We start from the raw sequence: 27,038 nt of genomic DNA on the forward strand, positions 1-27,038 counted from the left end.
GGCTCCTGGCTCCTGGCTTTGGCCTGGCCCAGGAGCTAGTTATTGCGGCCATCTAGGGAGTAAATCAGCAGATGGAAGATGTGTGTGTGTGTGTCCATCCCTCTCTGTAACTCTGACTCAAATAAATAAATAAATCTTTAAAAAAGGAGAGAAAGAGAGCTAGCAATTCTAACCTACAGACTCTGAGGATGTAGCTATGAACAAGATAGACCAAGTACCTACCCTTACTGTGGCCTGCATCATCTCTAATCCTCACAGCAGCCTGTTACTAAGGGAGGTGCTATACTCAGATGAGGATTTTGATGCTCACAGGTTTTAAGTGAGTTACTCAAGGTCAAGCACGATGGATCTCCCCATGTGCAAAGCATACACTCTTTCCACTATGTCACCAGAGGCATAGAGCTGCAGGTAGATGATTGATTGATCAATGGGTAGATAAATAGATAGACTCCTGGAATACCACAGATATATCTGATATAATCATTTTATTCCCCACCACTCTTTCTTAGGGAAATGCATAAAAATACAAAAAATTCTATTTCTTGAAATTGTACTTTAAATACTTTTTAAGAAATTAAAATAAATGATATCAAATAATAAAGCAACAGTTAAGTAAATTATAATAAAGCTGACACAGTTGTGTATATATGTGTGATGCTATATCATCATACATTTGGCCATTGGCAGATGATCAATAAATATACATTATATTTTCCAGAAATCTGTAATGTGAAAATCCTTTCATGATGATATTTCATGACAAATCAAAATGCAAAAAAAAAAAAAATACAGAAACACTCAGTTCTATAAAAATTTAAGGGGAAAGGACTATACTAAAAAATTGAAGGTGGATATTAATAATATCAGTTGAATGAAATATGGATAGGATTTTTTCCTTCTTTCTACTTCTCCATATTTCTCAGTTTTCCATAATGAGTATTGCCCTTATAGTTAGAAAATAATTTTTGAGCTAAGAATGAAAAGCAGAATGTGAGAAAGATCATATACAATGGTGTAAAGTGTTAGGACTCTTGAGAGGTGAGAGGAAGCTTAGGAAGGCTTCCTGGAGGAGGCGGATCTTGTGCTGACCCTTGAGGGTCAGAAGTCTCTGATGGGGAGAGGACACAAAAGACCATTTCACTGACACAAGGAGAAATGCAGGTGTAAAGCTGTGAGGCAGAAAAGCTGTCATTCACCCAGGATGACCAAGACTGCACGCACAGTCCCATGAGAAGAAGAGCACCAGTTGAGTGGGGAAGCTGGGGGCCAGATCATGGGAAGCCATGCAGTGTCTGAGATCCTGGTGAGAGAGCTCAACAGGTAACTCTAGCCACCATCCATTCCCCTTACTGAGCCATGAGACATTAAAGTCAAAGCAAAACAAAATCTTCTGAAAATAACCTGAGGGAAGTGAGAAGGAAATGGAGGGGACATTGGGGAAGGCGCCCCTGTGTTTCTCTGTTACTCAAGTTGTCAATCACAGGTGTAAATGTATTGAATTCTGGCTTTTTTTATCTCATCTGCGTATGTTCCTACATCAGCATCTCTGCTGGAAACAGCTCTCTTGACTCTCGGGTTCAGAAGAGGGTCTTGTTCCTCCTTTTTGGAGACAGCCTTCTCCACTCCCACACTCCTGATGCACGTCCTGCTCACAGTTCTCACAGCGCTCGCTTGCCTGTCCTCGATGTTTACTGCATTGTGTTCCAAGTACATTTTGAACTACTGTTTTACTCTGTTTGAAGGGATTTAAGTTGCTTCCTTAAATTGAGGGTTATCTCCTATAGGCAGAACTTTTTGTTATCATCTTTGTAACTCCAGCACCAAACATGAAGCTTCACAGAAAGCAATTCCCCCATAAAATAATAACAGCTGCCACGTGTGCAGTGGTTACCAAGCACTCGGCCTTCGCACTCACTCATTCCTCAAATCTATTCAGTACCTACTACAGACCAGGGAATGCTCTGGGCACTTTCAGATTCAACAATGGATAAGATGGAAGAAAGAAAATCATAGCCTTCAACAAACCTACATTTTAGTGGGAGAGATAAAATAATTTCACCGATTTACTTAAGTAAGAAAATCGGTGAAATTACAGGTATGTTACATAATGATGAGTGCTAAGAAGAAAGCAATGGCAGGGACAGGGAATAGGAATGTCAGCTAAATAAATTTTAAACTAAAAATGGCCATAGGATCCCTCAGTAAAAAGTTGATGCTTAGATAAAGTTTCTGAAGGAGCTGAGAAGAAATGGCCAACAAGCAGTATGAGGAAAACACATTCCCTGCATCGAAAACAGCAAGAACAAAGGCTGTGGGGTGGGCACAGCCTTGGCTAGGTCATAGAAACAGCCAGGGGCCAGGGTGGTGAGGCCAGAGAGGTAACAAAGGATCAGATCAGGGAGGCAGTGGCTCTCAAGTGAGGCAGTTCTGTCCCCATGGGACATGCGGCAATGTCTGGAGATTATTTTTGATTGTCACAGTTGGAGAGGAGGCACTATTGTCATCTTCTGAAGAGGAGCCATGGATGCTGCCAAACAACCCACAATGCACAGGACAGCAAAGAACTATCTGGTCCAAGTTGTCAACACTGCTTAAGTGAGGAGCCCCAATCTTTCCATTTTAAGACTAGTTTTCCATTCTAAGTGACATGAAAAAACTGTTGGGAGATTTTAGGAAAACAAATGATATGATCAGAGTTGTATTTTAAATGGGCTGCTCTGGCTTCAAGAAGAAAGTGAACTGACGGGTAAGGACAGCAGAAGGACCTTGTTTCCATAATCCAGGAGAGAGATAATCATGGCTTGCACCAGGCAGAGGGGTAGTCCTGAGGTTGCTTGCAACTTGACAGTTTCAGGGCAAATTTTTGCAGGTAAAGCCAATAGAATTTGCTGATAGATTGTACCTGGATGAGATGAAAAGAGTCAGTACCCCAATATTTTCATCTGAGCAACTAGGAAGATGATGAAGTCCCATAAGCAGAGATAAGAAAGGCTACAGAAGAAGCACATATGGGGTGGGGGATACAGGTGCTCCATTTGTGGCCTGTTAAACTTGAGATACAAAAATGTTGTTATTGAGTAGACAATTGGACATAGGAATCTGGAGCTCAGATTAGGTAGAACTATAAACGATTAGACAGGAAATGTAACTGTAAGAGTCATCATCACGCAGGTGGTGGATAAAACCTTGAGAAATGCTGAGATTAGCTAAGAAATTTATGTATAAAAGAGAAGATGTCCAGTGAACAACAAGCTGAGGAGAAACCAGCAAAGGAAATGGAAAGGGAACAATGCAGCAAGTGGTGGTGCTTTTGAAATTGCCTTAGTGCAGGCTGCCATAACAAACTGCATAGACTGAGTGGTTCAAGCAGTAGAATTTTATTTCTCCCCATTCTATAGGCTGGAAAATTCAAGATCAGGGTACCTGCTGATACAATTAGTGATGAGGGTCCTCTTCCTGGCTTGCAGATGACCTCCTGCTCCATGTTCTTATATGGTCTTTGTTCTGCCTTAACTCAGAGGGAGTCTACCTCCTATGCTTTTAAGGACCTCATCCTTATGACTTTTTTAAGTATAATTACTTCTGTTTTTATGATTCATTTTATTTATTTGAAAGACAAAGTTACAGAGAGAGGTAGAGACAAGAGAGAAAGGTCTTCCATCCACTGGTCTACTCCAGAGGTGGCCGTAATGGCTGGAGCTGTGCCAACCCGAAGCCAGGAGCCAGGAGTTTCTTCCAGGTCTCCCACTTGGCTGCAGGGGTCCAAGGGCCTAGACTATCCTCTACTGCTTTCCCAGGCCACAGCAGAGAGCTGAATCGGAAGAGGAGCAGCCGGGACTAGAAGTGGCACCAACATGGGATGCCGGTGCCTCAGGCCAGGGCTTTAACCCACTGCGCCACTGCGCCACAGCACCGGCCCCTGTATAATTACTTCTTAAAAGGCCCATCTCAGCAACATATTGGGGGTCATGACTTTAACATATGGATTCGGGGGTGGACACAAAAAGGAAAAATCAGGGCCGGTGTTGTGGCATGGCGGGCAAAGCCGCCGCCTGCAGTGCTGGCATCCCATATGGGTATGGGTTCAAGACCCAGCTGCTCTACTTCCAATCCAACTCTCTGCTATTGGCCTGGGAAAGAGGAAGATGGCCCAAGTCCTTGGGCCCCTGTATGCACATGGGAAACCCGGAAGAGGCTCCTGGCTCCTGGCTTCAGATCAGCACAGCTCCAGCAATTGCGGCCAATTGGGGAGTGAACCAGCAGATGGAAACCCCTCTCTCTCTCTCTCTCTCTCTCTCTCTCTCTTTCTCTCTCCCTGCCTCTGCCTCTCCTTCTCTCTTGTGTAACTCTGACTTTCAAATAAATAAATCTTTAAATGTCATGCTCCTGACATTACATTAGATGCACCAATGCAGAGATGTCGATGGACCACAGTAATCAAGAGTAGAGCAGCACAAGGTAGGTTTGGCTAACTACACAAGAACTAGAATAGGCAGAAACTGGGTGGCCTGGCTAGTGTGAGAACTGAAAACTGAACATTGGATGTAGCAATGCAGAGATCATTTGTAACATTTGACAAAAGCAGTTTCAGTGTTAAAGCCTTATGGAGTAAATTTAAAAGAGAAGGAAAGCAGAAAAGTGCTATATAAGATAAAGCTGGGGTAGTAACTCCAGTCAGTGGAATAAAGAGATTACTTTTAATGAAAGTAATTAAAGCATGCTTACATATTGGTGGGGATGGTACACTAGAGGGTAAATTATGTACAGAAGAGAGAAGGAAATGCTAGAATCATGCCCTCGGGTAGTTGGAAAGGGATGGAACATAACATGGATTGGCCTCAGACAGACACACAAGTAGTATGTTGCTAGCAGTATCACACAAAAAGATGGTGAGTATGAGCATAAATGTAAGTAGGAGAAGAGATGGGTTGATGAGAGCTTATGGAAGTTCTCCCATAATTTCTTCAAAATTTTTTCAGTGACATAAAATTATTATTTAGGAAAGCAGGATATTCTGTAAGAGTGGGGAGGGAGGAATATTACAGATTTGAGGAAAGACCAGAAAGTTTGTACTAGATATATAAAGAGTGTGGACAAGTGAGTGGACTAGGGATTATCAAATGTTTTAGTCCCTGCTCTCTAGAGTGCAGTGGTCATGGAGGCAAAATGAAAGCTCTCAGCATGGTTATGCGCTTTTCTTCAATCAGCTGAACAAATCTAGGGAAAGAGTAGGACTATAGTTGAGTTTAGATAAGATAGCAATTATCCAAGTGAATGTAATGAAGTGAAGCACTGAGAGTGTGCAAAGGAGTGACTATAATGGTTGACATGGCAACCTAAGCTAGATAAGAGGAGAGCAGACATAAAGGAAGTAAATGACAACAATGCATTTCCAGGGGCTGGAGCTGTGGCACAGTAGGTTAAAGCCCAGGCCTGAAGTGCCGGCATCCCATATGGGCACCAGTTCTAGTCCCGGCTGCTCCTCTTCCAATCCAGCTCTCTGCAGTAGCCTGGGATAGCAGAAGAAGGCCCAAGTCCTTGGGCCCCTGCACCCATGAGGGAGACCCAGAAGAAGCTCCTGGCTTCGGATCAGCGCAGCTCTGGCCGTTGTGGCCATCTGGGAAGTGAACCAGCAGATGGAAAACCTCTCCTTCTGTCTCTACCTCTCTCTCTTTCAAATAAGTAAAATAAATCTTTTAAAAAAATACATTTCCAAGCCGGCGCCGTGGCTCAGTAGGCTAATCCTCCGCCTTGCGGCACCGGCACACCGGGTTCTAGTCCCGGTCGGGGCACCGATCCTGTCCTGGTTGCCCCTCTTCCAGGCCAGCTCTTTGCTGTGGCCAGGGAGTGCAGTGGAGGATGGCCCAAGTTCCTGGGCCCTGCACCCCATGGGAGACCAGGAGAAGCACCTGGCTCCTGCCATCGGAATGGCGCGGTACGCCGGCCGCAGCGCACCTACCGCAGCGGCCATTGGAGGGTGAACCAACGGCAAAAAGGAAGACCTTTCTCTCTGTCTCCCTCTACTGTCCACTCTGCCTGTCAAAAAAAAAAAAAATACATTTCCAGACCTTAACTGAAGAAGGAAGTGAGAATAAATCTTCATTTTAAAAAATCTTAAAAGAATTAGAAGAGGCAAAGGGGATGCGGAGGGGGATGACATCAAAGAGGAGTGTGGTTGGCAAAAGCTAATGACATAAGAAAGCTACATTCAAAACCGAGGATGACGTCAACAAATCTGCATCTCTGGCAACTAAAGATTTTCCTCCAAGTTTTGCAGATAACAACACAGAATCACTGAGGCTAAGCAGCCAGCTTAAGATCGTTCAACCGAGAAAAACTCCAAGAGAAATTAAAATGAAAGGGAACTAGGCTGCCTCTGGCCTCCACACACTGCAAGGACTTTCCTCTTCCTCACCCTGGGGGACTTCTCTCTGGACACCTCCATGCAAAGTTCTAATTATGGGAGTGGGACATAGATTCCCCAGAGCTCTGTCCTCTCTTCTAGATAACAGGGGAAGTCGATTCCCCTGTGTCCTCTCCAGTGAGAGGACTCATCGACATGCTCCCTTCTTCTCTCCAGCTCCACGCCCTTTAGACTCAGGACGATATTGTTGCTACCACCTGGCTACTGCTGATTTGTAACCAGTGCAAGGTTCAAGTCCTTGCCTTGTCTGTAACCATCACGAAACTCTCCAGCAACAGACGTCACCACTTACGCCTGGATCTCAGTGTTTCACAGACTTAAATACCTCCTTCTCCAGACGTGCTGTTCTTTCCTCTGCTGAGAGGAAGATGGCACCCACACCCTCCCTTCTTCCTGAGACACAGGACTCTGATCTAAGGCACCCATTCCAGAAATTAGCACAGACATGCAACTGGATCTTCTGTTGATCTCTCCCTCCACTGTCTCAAACCTAGAGAATCCAGAGCAGGAGCAAGGAACCAGCTTATGATCTGAAAAGCCAAAGTCTAAACATCAGGGTCAGACATGAAGGTAAGTTTGCTGTTAACATTGCCAAGGGAAAAAAAATAACCTTGCAGTTGAGAAATACTTTCTAGAATATCAAATGAGGCTTGCAGACACAGTATACAAAGTGTTTTATGAAGAATTTGCCCTCTGGGTATGAGAAAGTATGCTGGGCTGATTGTACATGTGCACATGTTTGAGCTACTTGGAGGACTTGTGCACACATGCAGTGTATCATCTGTACAGTGTTTCCACTGTGTGCCTATTTTCATGGTGTGGCATGTTTGCAGAGGAAAGGGTTAGAGCTCGCCTGACTGAACTGCTGTGTGATAGTGTAATCATAGCACTGAAGAATCTGAAGTTTTGTAACAGCTTCTCAGGCTACCATTAGGTCATAAGCATAAAGGTCACCTCTTATACCTTATTCATGTCCAGTACAACCCCAATGCTGTAAAATTATCTACAAATTTACTTTCTGTCTCTTGCTCTCTTCTCCTACCTCTCCTTTCAAATAAATAACTTTCCAGCTAAAAGTCTCTTAGCTTGTCCTCTTGCCCTTCATAGTCTGTAGCATAGCAGAGCCTTGTTTATAGAAAAGGGGGAAGGGCAAGGACTCTGAGGTTACTCAGATTAGAGTAAAAATCCTATCAAGCATGTGCAAACAAGGTGACCCAAGACAAATTAGTGAATTTATTTGTTAAAAAAATTCATTTATTTATTTGAAAGGCAGAGTTAGAGAGAAGAGACAGAGAGAAAATCTTCCATCCACTGCTTCACAACTCAAATGTTCGCAAAGACCAGAGCTGAGCCAATCCAAAGCCAGGAATTTCTTCCAGGTCTCCCATATGGGTGCAGGGGCCCAAGGACCTAGGCCATACTCCCCTGCTTTCCCAGGCATATTAGCAGGGAGCTGGATCGGAAGTGGAGCAGCCAGGACATGACCAGTACCCATATGGAATGCCAGCACCTGCCATCTACCCTGCTACACCAAAGCACCAGCCCCAAATTATTGTATTTCAGTTTACCTGCTATCCTGCTTCTTAAAATAAGCTCATTGTCCAATTTTCAGGTGAGTAAAAATCAGAGCTAATATATGAAAAGGACTATGAATTTTTATACCAGTTCCATCACTACCAAGTGTAGGAAGAACTCTTTTTAAAAACCTATTTCCTGTTCCTGAAATAGGGATGACAATAGTTAACACTCACTAAACATCTTCTATGTGCCAGGAGCTGTTCTAAGAACTTTGCGTATTTTTTTAAAGACATTTTATTTATTTGAAAGGCGGGAGAGAGAGAGAGAGAGAAAGGAAAAGAGGAGGGAAAGACAGAGATCTTCTATCTGCTAGTTCACTCCTCAAGTGGCCACAACAGACAGGGTTCGACCAGGCTGAACTTCTTCTGGGTCTCCCATGTGGGTGCAGGGACCCAAGTACTTGTTCCATCTTCTGCTGCTTTCCCAGGCACATTAGCAGGGAGCTAGAAAGGAAGTAAAACAGCTGGGACTCAAACCAGCACCCGAAAGGGATGCCTGCACTGCAGGTGGATGTTTAACCTTCTATGCCACAGCACCAGCCCCAGAACTTTGTATATCTAATGCTCTTCACCTACTTCTGTTTTCTTATGAGGAAACTGGTTCACAGACAGGTTAAGCAATTGTCCAAAGTTGCTCAGCTAGGAAACAATAGACCCAAAATTCAAATCCAAGTAGTCCCCCTCCCAAGCACTTGTTTTTAACCACAACATTAATATTTGTTCTGCCTAGTGAGGACAAAATTAGAGAAACATGTAAACAACATTTTTCTTTGCATGAAAGGAAGAGTTTTTTCCTTGAGAACTAAAAAATCAGAGATTCTCATTTTTCCATAAAGAGCAATGAAAAATGTTTAAGATAAGCTGTCTACATTATAATACCAGTCAGAAAACATACAGCGGAAAGGTTTCTATGAAATCTATCCATCATATCAATCATCATAGTTTCTGTCCCATTAGAATAGTTAAACATAATTCAAGGGTCAAAAGATCCTGGAGAATTGTGTCCCCTTTATTCCCTTGGCATTTATTTGAAAATTATTTGATATTAAAGCTGGAGGGCCAAAACAGGAGCCACAGAGACCATCTAGCTCAAAGTCTGATTTACAGATAAACAAATTGAGGCAAAAGGAAATGCATTTTCTCCATACCAACTGACAGCTATGCTAGGTAGAACCACGTCTAACTTCCAGTCTACAGAAAGCATTTGTTCCTCAGTACTTATATCAATCATTACATTAGCTCTTACATCAACAAGGGCGTGGACATTGGAATCAGCCTCTGTTCACAGCAAAGCAGAAATCAACAGCAAAAAGGCGCAGGCCTTGGTGCAGCAATTATGATACCACCCGGGATACTAGCATTCCATATCAGAGTGCCTGCATTTGAGTCCTATCTCTATTCCTGATTCCAGCTTCCTGCTAACGTATAGTGGGAGAGAGTAGTAATGGCCCAAGTACTGGGGTCTCTGACATCCATGTGGGAGACCCAGATTTAGTTCCAGGTTTCTGGCTTCGGCCCAGCCCAGTCTTGGCCATTGCAGGTATTTGGAGAGTGAATCAGCAGATGGAAGATCCCTCTCTGTCACTGTCTCTCTAGTTCTTTCTGCCTTTCAAATAAGAAAATAAATAATTTTTTAAAAAATTTCTGAGTTAACTGAGACACAGTAAAAATTTAGAGTTCATTTGAGCAATCAGGCAGCCACAACCATCTGCTGGCTGCTCCTGATTGGTTGGTCTGTTTTCCTCTAATATAGGCATTTGCAAGAAATAGGTCAAGTTATGCTTTTGTTTCCAAGTCAAGCAAAGTGAAGGTGACTTAGAAGATCTAACTGGATTTGTCTGCTCGGGGATTCTTCCATTCCCATCTCTATTTCAATTTAGCAGCTGTATTAACAAAAACAGAGCACCCGAAACAAAGCAGGCTAAAATGCTGATTACCAAGGGTTGGTTAGGCCAGGCTTTGGGCATTGCCATTATTTTCAGGCATTATGTACTTTCCGAGAGAGAAGTAGACTTAAAATGGAATTAGTTTTCAAACAGCTGAGGGAAATTAGATTGCTTCTGTGGCTCTAAAATTACAACCTGAACCAGGGAGACAGGTGAAGCTGAACTGACTGGGAAATCAGGCCTGAGTTCTAGTACCACACAGCCACTGCTCTTAGGACAACTTTTTTTAAAAAAATATTTATTTATTTATTTATTTGAAAGTCAGAGTTACACAGAGAGAGGAGAGGCAGAGAGAGGTCTTCCATCCGATGGTTCACTCCCCAGATAGCCGCAACAGCCGATGCTGTGCCAATCCGAAGCCAGGAGCCAGGAGCTTCCTCTGGGTCTCCCACGTGGGTGCAGGGGCCCAAGGACTTGGGCCATCTTCCACTGCTTTCCCAGGCCATAGCAGAGAGCTAGATCAGAAGAGGAGCAGCCGGGACTAGAACCTGCGCCTATATGGGATGCAGACACTTCAGGCTAGGGCGTTAACCTGCTACGCCACAGTGTCGGCCCCTAGGACAATTTAATTAGCTTTTCCTGCCCTCTGTTCACCCATAAAGCGGAAGTTCCGTATCCTTCATAAGATTTATACTTATTAAGTCATCTTTGAAAAGCTCCTAGTAATTGTGTGTTACGAAACAAACTGCACAGATTTAAAATATTTTTGCACCAAGATAAACCCCGTTTTTAAAGTCCATTTTCCACTAACTTTTCGAAGTACCCTTGTATCAAAGAACAAGTAGCAGGCGACTCACTAAATTCAGATCTGTAAACGTACAGCCAATAAATAAACATTGCACGGGCTCCCGGCCCTTCCGCCAGCACACCTCCACATTCTGGTGTCCTCTTTTGCTCTCAAACATTCCGGAAGTTTTCCTCCTCAGGCCAACCTCAGCGCAGAGGAGCGCTTCCTCCTGCTGGGTTTCTCCGACTGGCCCTCCCTGCAGCCCGTCCTCTTCGTCCTTGTCCTCCTCTGCTACCTCCTGACTCTGACCGGCAACTCGGCGCTGGTGCTGCTGGCTATGCGCGACCCGCGCTTGCACACGCCCATGTACTACTTCCTGTGCCACCTGGCCCTGGTGGACGCGGGCTTCACCACGAGCGTGGTGCCGACGCTGCTGGCCAACCTGCGCGCCCCCGCGCTCTGGCTGCCGCGCGGCGGCTGCATGGCCCAGCTGTGCGCCTCGCTGGCGCTGGGCTCCGCCGAATGCGTCCTCCTGGCTGTGATGGCGCTGGACCGCGCGGTCGCCGTGTGCCGCCCGCTGCGCTACGCCGGGCTGGCCTCGCCGCGTCTCTGCAGCTTGCTGGCCGGCGCCTCTTGGCTGGGCGGCCTCTCCAACTCCGCCGCGCAAACGGCGCTCCTGGCTGCGCGACCGCTTTGCGCGCCGCGCCTGCTGGACCACTTCATCTGCGAGCTGCCGGTGCTGCTCAAGCTGGCCTGCGGCGGCGGCAGAGAAACCATCGAGCGCCAGATGTTCGCCGCCCGCGTGGTCATCCTGCTGCTGCCGTCCACCGTCATCCTGGCCTCCTATGGGGCCGTGGGCCGCGCTGTTTGGGGCATGCGGTCCAGAGCAGGTCGGAGGAAGGCGGTGGGCACGTGCGGGTCCCATCTGACTGCCGTCTGCCTCTTCTACGGTTCGGCCATCTACACCTACCTGCAGCCCACACACAGCTACAACCAGGGGCGGGGCAAGTTCGTCTCGCTCTTTTACACGGTGGTCACGCCGGCCCTCAACCCGCTCATCTACACGCTCCGGAATAAGGAGGTGAAGGGCGCAGCGAGGAGGCTCCTGGGGAGTCTGCGGAGAGGGCACCCGGGACAGTGATTGGGTTGGGGCGGGGCAAAGATATTGGACAGGAACCAAGAAAGGAAATGCCCATTGGAGAGTCTGCCCGCCTAGCCCCCATGCTATTTATGTATTTAGTGGCAATACAAGATTTGTCCTCAGGGAGTCCAAGGTTATTGGAGAAGATTGCTTCCTCTCATCAGGAAATGTTCAGATTCTTGAAGGAAAATAAATATTTCCTCTATATTTACTTGTTTAGGGAGGGGAAAACGGCCCCCGAACTTTCTCCTAAGCTCATCAAGAGAGGAAATATGACTTGGGAGACAGGTTCCTTGTCCTCAGGGAATCCTGTAGCAGTCACTCAAGACTCTGTGTGCCATCTGACTGGTCATCGGTGTCTACCCTTCAGGACGTCCATTCCTTCCTGAGGTAATCCACACACAAGGGGCCCCACTAGAGACACAAAATCTCCAGGTCCATATGGAAAAGACTTTTTCATGCCCACCACCATCTGCAGAAGTAAAAACAATTGGAACTAAATATGTGACATAGAGGGTAAGCGGAGACACGATTCCAGATTTCATTTCATACCAAACAGCTTTTTTAAAAAGGAGAGAGGAAGCAGTTTAATTGAATCTCTGAATTATTTATTAATGATAATTATCATCAGAGTAATTAATTTACTTCTTCACATGTCATTTTACTATTCTCTATAAGGAGAAATTCAATTTGGTCCAGCAATAATTGAGTGATATTATAGATGAAGCACTGGGTTTAATATAGAAACACAGAAATTAATACAACATGGAACCCAATTTAAAACTTACTATCTTGTTATAGAGGAAAAAAATAGGAGTTTTCTATAAATCAGAAAGGATTGAGTTTCAAAAAGTTAGCTTTGAATGCTATTTCTAGTGTACATTAAAAATTTACTTCCTATCCTCAATAATACATTATAAATGATCCTGCCCTTTCACACACTTGATCTTAGCCAAAAGGCCGAGATCCTGCCATTTAATCAGCTATGTTAGGACCAAAGAATTATAGAGATGGAAATTTTCCTTCATCCTACCCACCTCACCCAAATCTTACTCTATTTGAGTCTCATTCATTTTGAGAAGACATCAGAAGATGTGGCTACTGAGTAAATCGAAAGAAAATAAGCTCTGGTACTCCTACCATCACCCCATCCCCAAGGTGGTCACCCCCCAATATAGTAATCTGTCATCAAGAGTAAAGTGCCTTTTCTAATATTGTAATCTGCCATGATCTTCCCATCCTCCAGTTTTTTTCCATTGCAAGTCACATTCTGGATTTTAGGGGCTGCACCAGTCAGGATCTTGATCATTTCTTTCACCTGGACCACTGAGTTAGATCTTCGCACTTGCAGGAGATGCTTCTGCCCCTGGTCTCCTAACTCCACTAGAAACAAGGGCAGCTCCTCATCACTGGGCTTCACCACCTTCAGAGTGAGGTGGATGGTCTTCTCCTTGTCAATGCCGTAGGATGATAGCTTTCTCTGTGGATCTAGAGTCTTGGAGCCCAGCAGAAGGACCTGTTCCTGCACAGGAATCTTGATCTTAGATCGCACGTGTTCATTGATTTTCCGTACTCTGTCATGTCTGTTGGCCTCGAATGTCATTAATTCCTGTGTCTCACAATAGACACTCACCTGCCCAATGAGAGCCAGAGAGAGTTAGTTGCCTAAATGCCTGCCACTCATTATTCTCATATACATGGATTTCAAACATTTATGCACTAAAATAAATTTATCTTTTCATGCTTTTTCCTCATGAATTTTTTAAGTATTCTTGTACCCCTGGGTCTCCTATCTTAATTGTTCTCACCCTCCTACCACCTTTCTTGTCTTCTGGCTTGTCTACAACGATCTGTGTCCTTCCCCTTCTTGGAATTTCTCTTTCAAAATTTCCAGGTTGCAATATAAGCAAGAATATTAGTGTCATTACCTTATAACCATACATTTTATTCATCTCAAAATATAATAATGATTTCCCACTTTACCTGCCTCTCCTGTCCAGATAAAATTTGTCAAATGCCAAAAAGTAAATCCAACTACAAAGCTTCAAAAGTTGTACACCATATTCTAAAAACAATTCACAAACAATTTTCAAGACTTGGCAGCCTCTCAGGATATTCCTGTCCATAGAATCCCCTCCATGGCTACATTACAAGAAAATCCAGATTAAGACCTGTAGTTTCTTTTCTAATGTTCCATTGCTTTATAGTAACTTTCCTAATGCAGTGACACTATGTTCATATCCTCAGTGTTGCTGTTAATCTATAGTTCCTATACTTCTTTTTTATATCCACTTATTGTACAATATTACCTTTTTCTTAAATGAGACCATGGCCTCACTTAAAGAAGGTAAAGACTACATCTCAATCCTACTTCAACAATTGAAAAATCCTGAAATATAGTGAATTTCACCTCTGTGTTGCCCCTTTAAAGCTGCCCTGTTCAAAAATATCTTCCAGGGGCCAGTGCTGTGGCATAGCAGTTAAAGTCACCACCTTCAGTGCCGGCATCCCATATGGGCACCGGTTCCAGTCCCAGCTGCTCCACTTCTGATCCAACTCTCTGCTATGCCCTGGGAAGGAAGTAGAAGATGGCCCAAGTCCTTGGGCCTCTGCATGCACATGGGAAACCTGGAGGAAGCTCCTGGCTCCTGGCTTCAGATAGGCACAGCTCCAGCCATTGCAGCCAACTGGGGAGTGAACTAGCAGATGGAAGACCTCTCTCTCTCTCTCTCTCTCTCTCTCTCTCTCTCTCTCTCCCCTTCTCTGTATAAGTCTGACTTTCAAATAAAATAAATAATTCTTAAAAAAAAATCTTCCCAACCTAAATGGCACATATACTCCTTGCCCTCATTCCAAGTTCTCTTCATAGGTCATATGTTGTTCTTTAAAGTCTGCATTAGGTCATTGATAAGTTAAGATAAATGAACTTTGTAAAGCTATCCTTTGGAAGGACCAAGAAACTTAGTTTGAAAAGCTTTAAAAAATTTCCATAACTCTAAATCTTGACATAATTCTAAATCTTGCACACTAAGTCCACCCCCACTTCCTACCATTTACCCTGAACAGCAGTCAATCCAAGGTTTGATTCACAAGAGAACTCAGAAGTCAGAGCACCCTCCTTCCCATTCTACAGATCCCAATGCCTAATTCATCCCCTTTAAGATGCCTTCCCAACCATCCCACTTCCCACTGTTCCTACTAGAACACTATCCATCCCTGAGATATCTTCCCAACTCTTGAAAATGCTTTGCCTTTCCCCGTACCCTTTATTAAATCCAAACTTACAGCAAGGTTGGAAGCATTGGGAGCCATTCCTGCAATCAAAGGAGCAGAAAGAAGAGACTGAGAAAAAGGACCTTGCATCCAGCTTATATGCAAACAGTTGAGCTGGAAATCCCCTGCCTGGACAGCTGTGTTGTCCAACTTGACTGTGCCCTTTGTTATTGCATGCTGTCATCAATTTTCTTTCACTTTTGCTGCAGTGTAGTTAATAAACAAATAATACTTTATGTTCAAGCACTTTGCTATCCAGCAGGAAAGGGCTACCCCACATTCACTGTCCAATAGGATTTGGTGATTTTGAGAAAATGAGCAGTGGTGAGGCAGAAAATGTTAGATCAGGTTGAGGGAGATGAAGAAACAGAAATCCTTGCAGCAGGTTAGGGATGGGGAAGGGACTGAGGAAAGAGAAAGGAAAAGTTCAACCCCAGGCTTGCATAAACTGCTTTCACTTTTGAAACTTTATTTGTAAGCATTACTTTCTGAGAACTTCATGTCATTTCTCGGAAGGCAAGAAGGAGAGCAGGTGGTTAAATGTTGCTTAAAATTAGTCCACTCTCTTTTCATATCCTTTCCTTCTCTGTCCATCTGACCATTTCACCTTAATACAGCCCCTTTATCAGGGGCTGTAGAAATGACATTTCCCAGGAAATATTTTATCTTCTGAGACCCCCAGATCTATACCCACAGCCCTCACCTGAGTTGCGTATCTTTAGGTCACTTCCTTGACCATATAAAGTTCTCTGCCCTCTCCAAGCCAGTGAGCGTATCTTTCCTTCCAACTCTATCCCCAACACTACGAATTTTAAGAATACACAGTATAGGCAGTACCTCATTCAGGAAGTTTTCCCTAGATCTCTTCTTCCCTACCTGGGTTATGTGACCATCTTCTAACCTCCATCCTTCCTCTAAAAACCTCTCAGAGAACATTTCTCTTTCAATAGGGACATCTGCTTTTCATTTTCGGTAAACAGAAGGAATCTTGAGGGTCATGATTGTGTCCTAACTAACATGTATTTAGCACTGCCAGCATGCTTTCTGGCACAGGAAATACTTAATAAATATTAAAAGCATGAATGAATTATAAATGAATGAACAAGTAAAAAAAACAACAAATGGAAAGCAATATTTAGTGAATCCTTGGAACTACACAAGATATCAAATGGTATCTCATTTACTGTATTGACGTTCTACTGATATATTAGTATTCTTTGGAATACTAACAACCAATAGTCATGTAAGCAGAGTAGGTAATGGTTCAAATGAAAATGTCAATTTCTATATGCCTTGTATTATTATTATGTTGCTTCAGGGCAAAGAAAAGAGGCAGAAGAGTCTCCCCTGGAGTTGGGAATTTCCAACACATGTTTACAATGAGGGTGAGCCTGGGATATTCCCAAGAAAAAATAATTCAGACGTTTCCCCACCTGAGAGGGCCTGGATTCTGAGAAACAGTGTCCTTTCAAGGAAGGTGAACAACAAACTTGGACTGTGATCTCTCTCTCTCTCTCTCTTTCCCTTTCCCCCTCTTCCCTTCCTTTATGAAAGTCCCTCCCTGCCCAAGGTCAGGGCAATCTCCGTCCTGGGTGCCCTGCTGCCAGTCTGCAGACCTCATCAGAATTTCTTCTTGGAACTTGATCTCCTCCTTCTTACCTCATTCTCACTTCAGCTTTTTACCTCAGTGTCCATCTGATTTTTTTTTCCATCTATGTCACAATATATTCTTTTAGCAACAAAGATCTCATTTCATTTGCCCCTCTAACAATTCAGAAGATGAGCCAAGGTGAAAGATCATGCCAGGGAGATTCTTCCAGGTTACAAAACACCTCAGACATCTACAAACCTCCCAGCTGGGCCTAGGCTGATGAGGTGGCCTTAGCTCATCACTGCTCCCATTGAGTTCCCCTTGGAACATAGGTCTCTTTCCAGTGTGTTTAACAATGCCTGTGAATTTATAAAACTTTGCAATCTGAAATACTGGTTCAGAAATGTCAACCTAACTCAGTTAAAAAGCTACTATAAGTTATCATTTTTTGGTGGTTGGCAGAAAAATTTGGTCCATCCTCAAAGAAAGATAGCTTGGAAAATCTTACCAAAAATAAAAATAGACATGCCAGACCAAAACAACCCAAATGTCCTTCAGTAACAGAAAATAGATAAAGTAACTGTGGAATATCATCAGCAGATAAATGGATGGATTATTCCTACAAGCAACAATATGGATGAATTTCTAGAAACTTATTACATGAAAAAAGCAAGAACAAGAAGACTATAAAATGTGACATTCTTTATAAAGCTCAAAGACAGGTAAAGTACAGAGAGTCAGAGAAACTACTTTGAGATTCTGGCATGTATCCTTCTTAACAGAAATGAAGTCAAATCTAAATGCTGATATGAGTTATCTGAAGGAACTTTCAAAGGGTAGCAAGGCCCTCGGGATCCCTCTGACATCATCTCATTGTCAAAGTCAGAGTCCCCGGGGCCAGCACTGTGGTGTAGCAGGTAAAGCTGCTGCCTGCAGTGCCAGCATCCCATATGGGCGCCAGTTCCAGTCCCAGCTGCCCTTCTTCCAATCCCCCTCTCTACTAAGTCCTTGGGCCCCTTCATCACATGGGAGACTCGGAAGCTCCTGGCTTCTGGCTTCGGATCAGCGCAGCTCCGGCCATTGCAGCCATCTGGGGAGTGAACCAGCGGATGGAAGACCAGTCTCTCTGCCTCTCTGTAACTCTGTCTTTCAAATAAATAGATAAATCTTTAATAGAAAGAGTCCAAAATTTAACTATGAGAACTGTTTGTTAAAGAAGTTTATTTTTATGATTTTATTGATTTATTTATTAAATTCAATAATTTTAACATTTTGCTATATTCAGTTAATATGTAAACTTCAAAATCTGACATTTAGTACATACTTACACATACACACTATTTTTCTTGAAAACAGGAATATTAATATCATAATATGGAATTCATAACAATCAAAGTCAGAAAAGAAAGATATATTACTATGTAGAGGGTAAAATTCATTTAAGACAATATTTCTATCTATTTACCAAATAATGTGTTAAAGAAATGAATTACTTAATTAAGGAACATAAAATATTAAAGATAAAATATTGTTGTTTAAAGCAAATATTCAAAAGGGACATTAACATAAGCAAAACTAAACACTACAGTGTTTAGGAGCACATATGTATGTAATAAAACTGTTGTAAAAATGTAAAAATCAGGGCCAGTGTTGTGGTACACTGAGTTAAGCCACTACGTGCAATGCTGGCATTCCAAATGGATGCTGGTTCGAGTCCTAGCAACCCTACTTCCAATCCAGCCCCTTGCTAGTGCTGTGGAAAGCAGTGGAAGATAACCCAAATGCTTGGGCCTCTTCACCAGGTGGGCGTTCCAGGCTCCTGGCTTTGGCCAGGCACAGCTCTGGCCATTGTGGCCATTTGGGAAGTAAAGCAGTAGATAGAAAATCTCTGTCTCTCCCTCTGTTTGTAACTGTGCCTTTCAAATAAATAAATAAATAAATAAATCTTTAAAATAAAATATGAATATTCATTATGATACTACTATACCTTATTGTTTATGTGCATGTTACATATAATTATTTGTGTTATCAAAGGACATGGTAAAAATACAACTTAAGAATTTTCATGGGGCTGGCGCCGTGGCTCACTAGGCTAATCCTCCACCTATGGCGCCGGCAGCTGGGGTTCTAGTCCCAGTTGGGGTGCCAGATTCTGTCCCGGTTGCTCCTCTTCCAGTCCAGCTCTCTGCTGTGGCCCAGGAAGGCAGTGGAAGATGGCCCAAGTGCTTGGGCCCTGTACCCACATAGGAGACCAGGAGGAAGCACCTGGCTCCTAGCTTCGGATCGGCGCAGGGCACTGGCCGTAGTGGCCATTTGGGAGATGAACCAACGGAAGGAAGACCTTTCTCTGTCTCTCTCTCTCACTGTCTAACTTTGCCTGTCAAAAAAAAAAAGGAATTTTCATGTACAAATCTTCTAACTTGGCAATCCCATTTCTAGGAATTTATCCTAATTCTTTTTTTTTTTTTTTGACAGAGTTATAGAGAGTGAGAGAGAGACAGAGAGAAAGGTCTTCCTTCTGTTGGTTCACTCCCCAAATGGCTGCTACAGCCGGAATTTATCCTATTCTTATATGTGTATGAAATAAGCTATGTACAAGAATATCCATGTGATATTATTTGTAACTTAAAAATGAAAACAACATCAATAGGGAACTAAGTAAACAAAGGTTTATTCAGTGGAATTAGCTGAAAAATTGATTCAAACAGTGTATATATGGTATTTTGTTTTTTAAAAAAGAAAAGAGGGGTGAGCATCTGACCTAGCAATTAGGACATCATTAGGATGCCTGCACTGTATGTCAGAGTACCTGTGATTGACCCCCAGCTTCAGCTCCTGATTCAGCTTCCTGCTAATGTGAACCCTGGGAGGAGGCAGTAATAGCTCAAGTGACTGGGTTCCTGCCACCTGGATGGTTTTCTTAGCTCCTGGCTTCTTCCCACTGACAGTTGCAGATGTGGGAGAAAGAGATATGGGGAGAATGAATCAGCAAATAAGAGCATTCCCTCAAATAAATAAATACTTAAAAAATTTTTTTTATTTATTTGAAAAGCAGAGTTACAGAGTGAAGGAGAGAGACAGAGAGGTCTTCCATCTGCTGATTCATGCCCCTAAATAGACATTAGAGCTAAGGCTGCACCAGGAAGAAGCCAGAAGCTTCTTTCAGGCCCCCCAGGTGGATGCAAGGGCCCAAGCCATTCCCCACTGCTTTCCTAGGAGTATAAGCAGGGAGCTGGATCAGAAGTGGAGCAGCTGGGACTTGAACCAGCTCCCTTATGGGATGCCTGTGCTGCAGGTGCAGCTTAACTCATTATATCACCATGCCAGTCCCCCCAAATACATTCTTAAAAATCAAAATTTAGATGATTTAGAGCAAATATGGCAGTTCTGCTCCACAAAGAACTCATGGCCAGATTCCTTTGAGTTCACTGCTCAGCTATTCTTAAAGTATGGCCCACATTTTTGTGGTCCAAAACAGCAACTAGTGCCCTACTCTTTATTTCAGCATTCCAGGAAGAAGGATGGCAGAAGTTATAAAGGAAAGGAGCCAAAGAGAGGGCTTTAACTGTGCTTAGAGGCTGCAGGGGAGACAGAACAAAGTGGAGTTGAGTAAGGTACTCCAACAATCATCTCAGCATAACTACAATTTGAACAGTTGATCCTACAGTAAGTCACCTTCACAACAATTGTGGGGTCAGATGAGGCACCACAGTGCATGGTTTCACAAACTGAAGAAGGCAGGAAGGAAAGAGTTGCCACATCTCCACCCCACACCCCCCTCTCATACAACACTTGGAAGAAAAATCTAAAGTAGCTGGGTTTCCTTCCCTTCTTTTTTTTTCTTCTTAAATTTTTGCAACAGCATATTTTGAATTTACTTTAGAATCACAGGCATAATGCTCCACTAAATAAAGAGTTCATCAAGTAAAAAGTAGAAATACTACAGTTCAGCAGGAATATAGACCAGGGCTACAAATAATAAACTCCAAGATGCCAGTTGCACTCATATACATTAAATTTTTGTACTCTATATATTAGTTACCACAAATCAGAGAAAAGATGTTATATTTGTCTTTCTGGGTCTGGCTTATTTCACTAAGCATAATGGTCTTCATTTGAATCCATTTTGTTGCAAAAGACAGGATTTCATTCTTTTTTGTGGATGAATACAATTCCATTGTATATACATATCACATATTGTTTGCCCACCAAAATAACTGTTTTAAGGAAACTCAATGAACTTTAAGATAGCAAAATTAACACTAAACAAAATTATAAATGTGATACAGGGTATCAATAGCAGAATGGATAAACTAGGAGAAAGAATCAGTGAGTTTGAAGACAAGCTCTTTGAAAATACACAATTGCAGAACAAAAAAAGAAAAAAAAATCAAAAAGAAAACCTATTGGAACTGTGAGATAGCACTAAAATAACAAGTATTCAAATTGTTGGGATTCCAGGTGTTCTTGAGACTGTTAAAGGAAAAGAGTTATATTAAAGATAATAATAGGAGCACATATTCTAGCCCAGTGGATTAAGCCACCACTTGGGATATCTGTCTCCTGTATCAGACTGGAATTGAGTACTGCCTCCACTTCTGATCCAGCTTCCTGTGAGTGCACCTGGAACGCAGCAGATAATGGCCCAATTACATAGGTTTCTGATTCCCTTTGTGGGAAACCCAGATGGAGTCCCTGACTCCTGGCTTTGGCGGCTTGGGCCATCACCAGCTATTTTGGTCATCTGGAGAGTGAACTAGTAGATGGAAGATCTCTCTCTCTCTCTCTCTCTCTCTCATCTGCCCCATTTCTCCTTCCTTTTCACTCTGCCAAATAAATAAATAGATAGATAAATCTTCAAAGAAAGAAGAAATAATAACAAAATTTCCAAAACCTAGAGACACAGCGAAGGGAGTCAGAGGTCACCAAGCAGCGTCAATTCAACCAAGTCTACCACAAGATATGTTATAACCAAGCTCTTTAAACGTAAAGAGATGATTCGCAAAGCTACAAGAGAAAAGAAAGATATAACATATAAATGTGTTTAGTTAGCCTCACCAGAGATTCCTCAGCAGAAATCTTACCAGCCAGGAAGGAGTGGAATGAGTCTTTTACACAGTATTAAGTTGGAAAAAAAAAAAAAACCCTGCCATCCCAGAATCCTGTTTCTAACAAAGCTGTCTTTTAGATAAGAAAAAGACTTAGACATTTCCAGAAAAACTAAAACTGAGAGAATTTATCTCAACCAGACCTGCTTTACAAGAAATGTTAAAGGGACTTCTTTGGGCTGAAAGAAGGATACTAATGAGTAAAAAGAAAATACCAGAAGGTAGAAAACTCATTGGTAAGACTAACTGTACAAATTCAGGATGCTCTGATGCTGGAGACATGCTTTGTAAACCATCTGTGCTTTAGGGTGTTTTTTTGCTTTGTTTTTGTTTGTTTGGTTGGTTGGTTGATTTTTACTTGAGAGTTAGAGTTATGCAGAGAGAGGAGAGGCAGAGAGAGAGGTCTTCCATCCAATGGTCCACTCCCCAATTGGCTGCAATGACCGGAATTGTGCCGATCTAAAGCCAGGAGCTTCTTCCGAGCCTCCCATGCGTGTGCAGGGACCCAAGGAGTTAGGCCATCTTCTACTGCATTCCCAGGCCATAGCAGAGAGCTGGAACGAAAATGGAGCAGACAGGACTAGAACCGGTGCTCATATGGGATGCCAGCACTTCAGGCCAGGGTGTTAACCCACTGCGCCACAGCACTGGCCCAAAAATGTACAGTATTTAATTAGTACTTTCTCTTTTCTTTCTTTTCCTATGTTTATAATCAATGTCAGGTTGCTTTCCTTTCAAAACAGCTCATTATAACCAAAAGGTAATTTGGTAAGCTCATAGTAACCACAAAGCAAAATGTATAATAGACTTACCAAAAATAAAAAGCAAGGAATCGGAGAGAGCGGCAAGATGGCAGAATAGGCAGGGAGCACACTGTTATATTAGTCCGGGGGGAGAGAAATTTTAATATAAGTGGAGATACTGCAGGGTCAAGGAAGAGTAGGGGATGAAACAGCAGAGGAAACTCTTCCAGAACTAGTGATTCACAGTGGACCTGCGTGGAGAGCGTGGGAGCCCAAGTTCGGGACACCAGCGGCAGACTCAACACACCAGCACTGGAACACGAGGTGAGCCGAACCTCAATAGCCCGAGATACCAGCGGGCAAGCGGAAAGAGGAGGCTAGAGGGAACGAGGCTTGAAACTCCATGGGGAAAAGTTCACCAGGCTAACTAGAAGAGAGAGAGGAAAAAAATAAAAAAAGTGACCGATACAGACACAAGTTTCTATCTCTCCGCTCACCTCTCAAAGGCGAGCAAGACAGAGCAGGCGCCATTTTGGACATACGTCATAAGCAGGGCGACCTCAGGTCTACACCAGCCCTGAGCCTAGCAGAAAAACCTGACTCTGGGGGGAGGGGTGAAATAACAGGAGATTAGCATCTAACTTGGCAACCCAGTGGGAGACTGCAGGAGAATTGGAGCCCACACTGAGGGCAGCAGAGATTCCCTGTGTGGTCCTTGGGAAAGAGCTTCCAATCTCTGGCTCCTGTGGGTATATCATTTGCCTGCTAACTACCTCCAATTACGTTCAGCTGTGCGGAATTACTTCCCTTTTGAATCAAAAAAAGAAAGAGAGATTTACCACGCCTAACCTGGGAGTGTCATCTTTGACACACCCTCAACCCTGAGGAACCAAACACAGCTCTAAGTCCACACTCATCTCAAGCCTCTAAGACTCCACCAAAAGCAGACAGTCCACTTAATATAGAGCCATAGTGTAACAAGAAAAAACACCACAGTGAAGAAACCAAATATCTCCAACATGCCAAACAACAAACACAAAAACCAAGCTAACAAGAACAAGGAAGACACTATGACACCCCCAAATGAAAAAGACACCCCAATTCAAGATTATGAAGATGATGAGATCGAAGAAATACAAGAAGCGGATCTCAAAAAAATTGATAAGAACATTAAGAAGTTCTCAAAAACAAATTCTTGAACTACAGAAATCCTTAATGGACAAGATAGAAAATCTCTCTCGTGAAAGTGAAATATTAAGGAGGAATCAAAATGAAATGAAACAACTAGTGGAACAAGAAACGCTGATAGTGACGAGAAATCATAATGAAATGAAGAATTCAATAGATCAAATGACAAACACATTAGAGAGCCTTAAAAACAGAATGCGCGAAGCAGAAGAGAGAATATCAGACTTAGAAGACAGAGAACAGGAAAGGAAACAGGCAAACCAAAGAAAAGAAGAAGAAATTAGAAATCTAAAAAAGATTGTCGGGAATCTACAGGATACTATGAAAAAACCCAACATTCGGGTTCTAGGAGTTCCTGAAGGCATGGAGAGGGAGAAAGGATTACAAGGCATTTTCAGTGAGATACTAGCAGAAAATTTCCCAGGTTTGGAGAAGGACAGAGGCATCTTAGTACAGGAAGCTTATAGAACCCCTAATAAACATGACCAAAAGAGATCCTCACCACGACATGTTGTAATCAAACTCACCACAGTGAAACATAAAGAAAAGATCCTAAAATGTGCAAGAGAGAAACGTCAGATTACTCTTAGAGGATCTCCAATTAGACTCACAGCAGACTTCTCATCAGAAACCCTACAAGCTAGAAGGGAATGGCGAGACATAGCCCAGGTACTAAGAGAGAAAAACTGCCAGCCCAGAATACTATATCCTGCAAAGCTCTCATTTGTGAATGAAGGTGAAATTAAGACTTTTCATAGCAAACAGAAACTGAAAGAATTTGTTGCCACTCATCCTGCCCTGCAAAAGATGCTTAAAGATGTGTTACACACAGAAACACAGAAACATGGTCACCAGTATGAAAGAAGGTAAAGGAAGGAAACCTCACAGCAAAAGATCACAGGAAGCTCAATTTCTCTTTGACATAGAATTAAACTCTGATGCTCTGTTAAAGCAATGTGTTAAAGTAATCTATTATGTTCTCTTGATGTCTGTTAAATTCTAATTGTTCAAAAACAGCTGAATTTTTATTAAGAGCTATTGATTATTTAAATATGTGCTTATTTTCAAAGATTTGAATAATCACCTTGTAACAATGATCAAATTTGGTCTATGTTATGTCATGATTTTAAGGAATCTTATTTCAACCAGATATTTTGGATTTTGAGCCTTCTTGGCATTCTTGACAGGCATTCAAAAAATCAAAGTTTCAAACAATCTGGTCCCTAAAATTTCCAGTAAATCCTGGACTTTGGTTTTTCCAGTTTGGGCCCAACTGAAAAAATCGAAGGACCTATGTCTCTCATCTTACAGAGACACCAACTAATCAGTCTATTTGGATTATATTAGAAGGACTGTCAAGATGTGATGTGGTACCAGACTTTAAGTTTCTATAATGGAAAATGCTATTAATAGAAATGTTTGAGAATTAAAAAGTCTAATGATCTTGTGTTACTAGACATGATAGTTATCTTAATGAGAAAGCCGCAGAGGCCTAAAGGGTTAAATACTTGTAAAATCCTACAGGTGCTTTCAAAAATACTGTGAAGTAAGCAAGTGCCTCTTGTTGGTTGATGAGTTTATAATTTTAAACATGGCGACTTAAAGTCTTTTGTCATCCATAGTTATATATGATGTGCTGCTCATAAAACTAAAGCGTTGTTGGTTCTGTGTTTAGCTGTCCTCCTATAGGTTCCTATGGACTTTTTCCAGCCACTTCTATTGTATTCAGTACTTTGGGATGGCTCTGTAAACAGATGAAGCCAATAATGTATTACCAGTACCAACTGAGAGAAAGTATGGTTAACTGAGGTTACTAAAAACAAAAAGCAATTCAAAACAATTGGCAATCTACAAAAAGAGTTAAAGATTTTAAAAGCTAGTATTAAAATTGCTATATTGGTCTACTATGCTATATTATATGTGTGTACATATTGTATGTCCACATGGGAAAATTTTATTGAGTTTTATTTTAAATGGCTTATAGATAAGATTGTCCATAAATTTAAGCTGCTAAAATCAATCAAAGATACATTTTAATTTGAGTGACCTGAATCTGTATATCATATGTTTTAAACGTGTTGGTAGAAAGAAACTAAAAACATTTTAGATGGTTGTGCTTAAGTTTACTGGCTAAACAAACTACACCATGTTAGATATTTAAGAGGTGTTTTCAAATACATGATTCTTAAAATTTGTAGAAGGCATTGGACCTTCTGGTAAATGTTTTCTTAAGTTGTTATCTAATGGTTGAAACGGTTTGCTAAGTATTCATGTGATATTGCTATTGTCAGCAAGCGATCTAGGACTTGCTCCCTCATTTCTCTATTCTAAGCCCAACTTGTTCTTTCATTTCTCTATTCTCTTCAAGGTAGGAAACTAATTCTATTATGAAGGAATCTGTAGGATGCACAATTTAATCTTTAGACCTTATAAAAGAGATGGCTAACATTTTTCTGTAATAGCATAGCCAAAATAAGAACTTAAATAATAATTTCATAGCAAGATTCACTTCGCCAGCAGTGAAGTATAAGTAAGTAGAAAAAACCTCCCTTTCAGACCAAAGGGAAAGAAAGTTTTAAAGTGAGAATATAATTTTCCTCATGGGCATTGTCTACCTTAGAAAAACTACTACAGAACATGCCTGTGACTATAGACTTGCAGTTCAGGCCACCGAAGATTAGAGATGGGACTTGGGCACTCCCTTGACTTGCATCCTCTGGTCTGCTTTAACACAAACCAGGAGGAAAAGAAAGCTCGGCATCAGAAGCAATGGGTGGCAGACCTATTAATGGCTGATCTGTACAGTGATCTGCCCTCAAGGAGACCCAACAGGCCAGTCCACTGCAGTGGCTTTCAAAGTGGTAAGCCTGGGCTTCAGCAGAAGTCAGCTTGTGAAGAGCCCTGGCAGCTCTGCCAAGAGTTGGATCACTGGAAATGGACCTGCCCTGGAGTCGAAGGATGCCCAGGTCAGAGCCACAGATCTTATTGGCTCTAAGCTGAAAAGCCCTTCACTCAGCCCAACTTCCAAAGTGACCACTGCAGCTGAGGGGATGGTCAAGTAGGGTCAGCAACATTGCAGGCAGAACTGTAAATTTCTTGTTAGAGATGCCCCCTGCCTTTACCTGGCCAGCTCTCCTCCCAGGCCAGCTAAGTAATGAAAGTCAACAGAGTGCCTTCCCCTAGGAGGTTCACACCTCCCTTAGGATATACCCCATGTGAAGAGATAGATAGGTCTGGGCCTCTTAACTTACAAGGCCTAAAGCCCAACAGATTATTATCAAGCCCCTTCTATCAGGTTCTATTTGCCTCTCAATCAGAAA

General features: G+C 42.5%; 2 protein-coding genes across 2 annotated transcripts; one reads left to right on the top strand and one right to left on the bottom strand.

Annotated features, from left to right (window-relative positions):
• The first annotated feature begins 1,273 nt into the window (after window positions 1-1,273).
• LOC133756458 (putative olfactory receptor 2I1) lies at window positions 1,274-11,815 on the top strand. Its single transcript, XM_062187143.1, has 2 exons — window positions 1,274-1,320; window positions 10,861-11,815. The coding sequence occupies exons 1-2, from the start codon at window positions 1,274-1,276 to the stop codon at window positions 11,813-11,815; spliced, it is 1,002 nt and encodes a 333-aa protein (XP_062043127.1).
• Window positions 11,816-12,977: 1,162 nt separating this feature from the next.
• UBD (ubiquitin D) lies at window positions 12,978-15,135 on the bottom strand. Its single transcript, XM_062187391.1, has 2 exons — window positions 15,101-15,135; window positions 12,978-13,448 (listed from the first exon to the last, which is right to left on the bottom strand). The coding sequence occupies exons 1-2, from the start codon at window positions 15,125-15,127 to the stop codon at window positions 12,978-12,980; spliced, it is 498 nt and encodes a 165-aa protein (XP_062043375.1). The 5' UTR covers window positions 15,128-15,135.
• Between the last annotated feature and the right edge of the window lie 11,903 nt (window positions 15,136-27,038).

This window comes from Lepus europaeus, chromosome 3, assembly GCF_033115175.1.
Source record: "Lepus europaeus isolate LE1 chromosome 3, mLepTim1.pri, whole genome shotgun sequence".
Taxonomy (NCBI): domain Eukaryota; kingdom Metazoa; phylum Chordata; class Mammalia; order Lagomorpha; family Leporidae; genus Lepus; species Lepus europaeus.

Excerpts from the sequence above, each read along its gene's own strand:
- LOC133756458 (XM_062187143.1), top strand. The coding sequence starts at position 1,274 with ATGGGAAGCCATGCAGTGTCTGAGATCCTGGTGAGAGAGCTCAACAG. Across the intron at positions 1,321-10,860 it reads CTGGTGAGAGAGCTCAACAG|TTTTCCTCCTCAGGCCAACC; the intron begins GTAACTCTAGCC and ends ACATTCCGGAAG.
- UBD (XM_062187391.1), bottom strand. The coding sequence starts at position 15,127 with ATGGCTCCCAATGCTTCCAACCTTGCT. Across the intron at positions 13,449-15,100 it reads CCAATGCTTCCAACCTTGCT|GTGAGTGTCTATTGTGAGAC; the intron begins GTAAGTTTGGAT and ends CTCATTGGGCAG.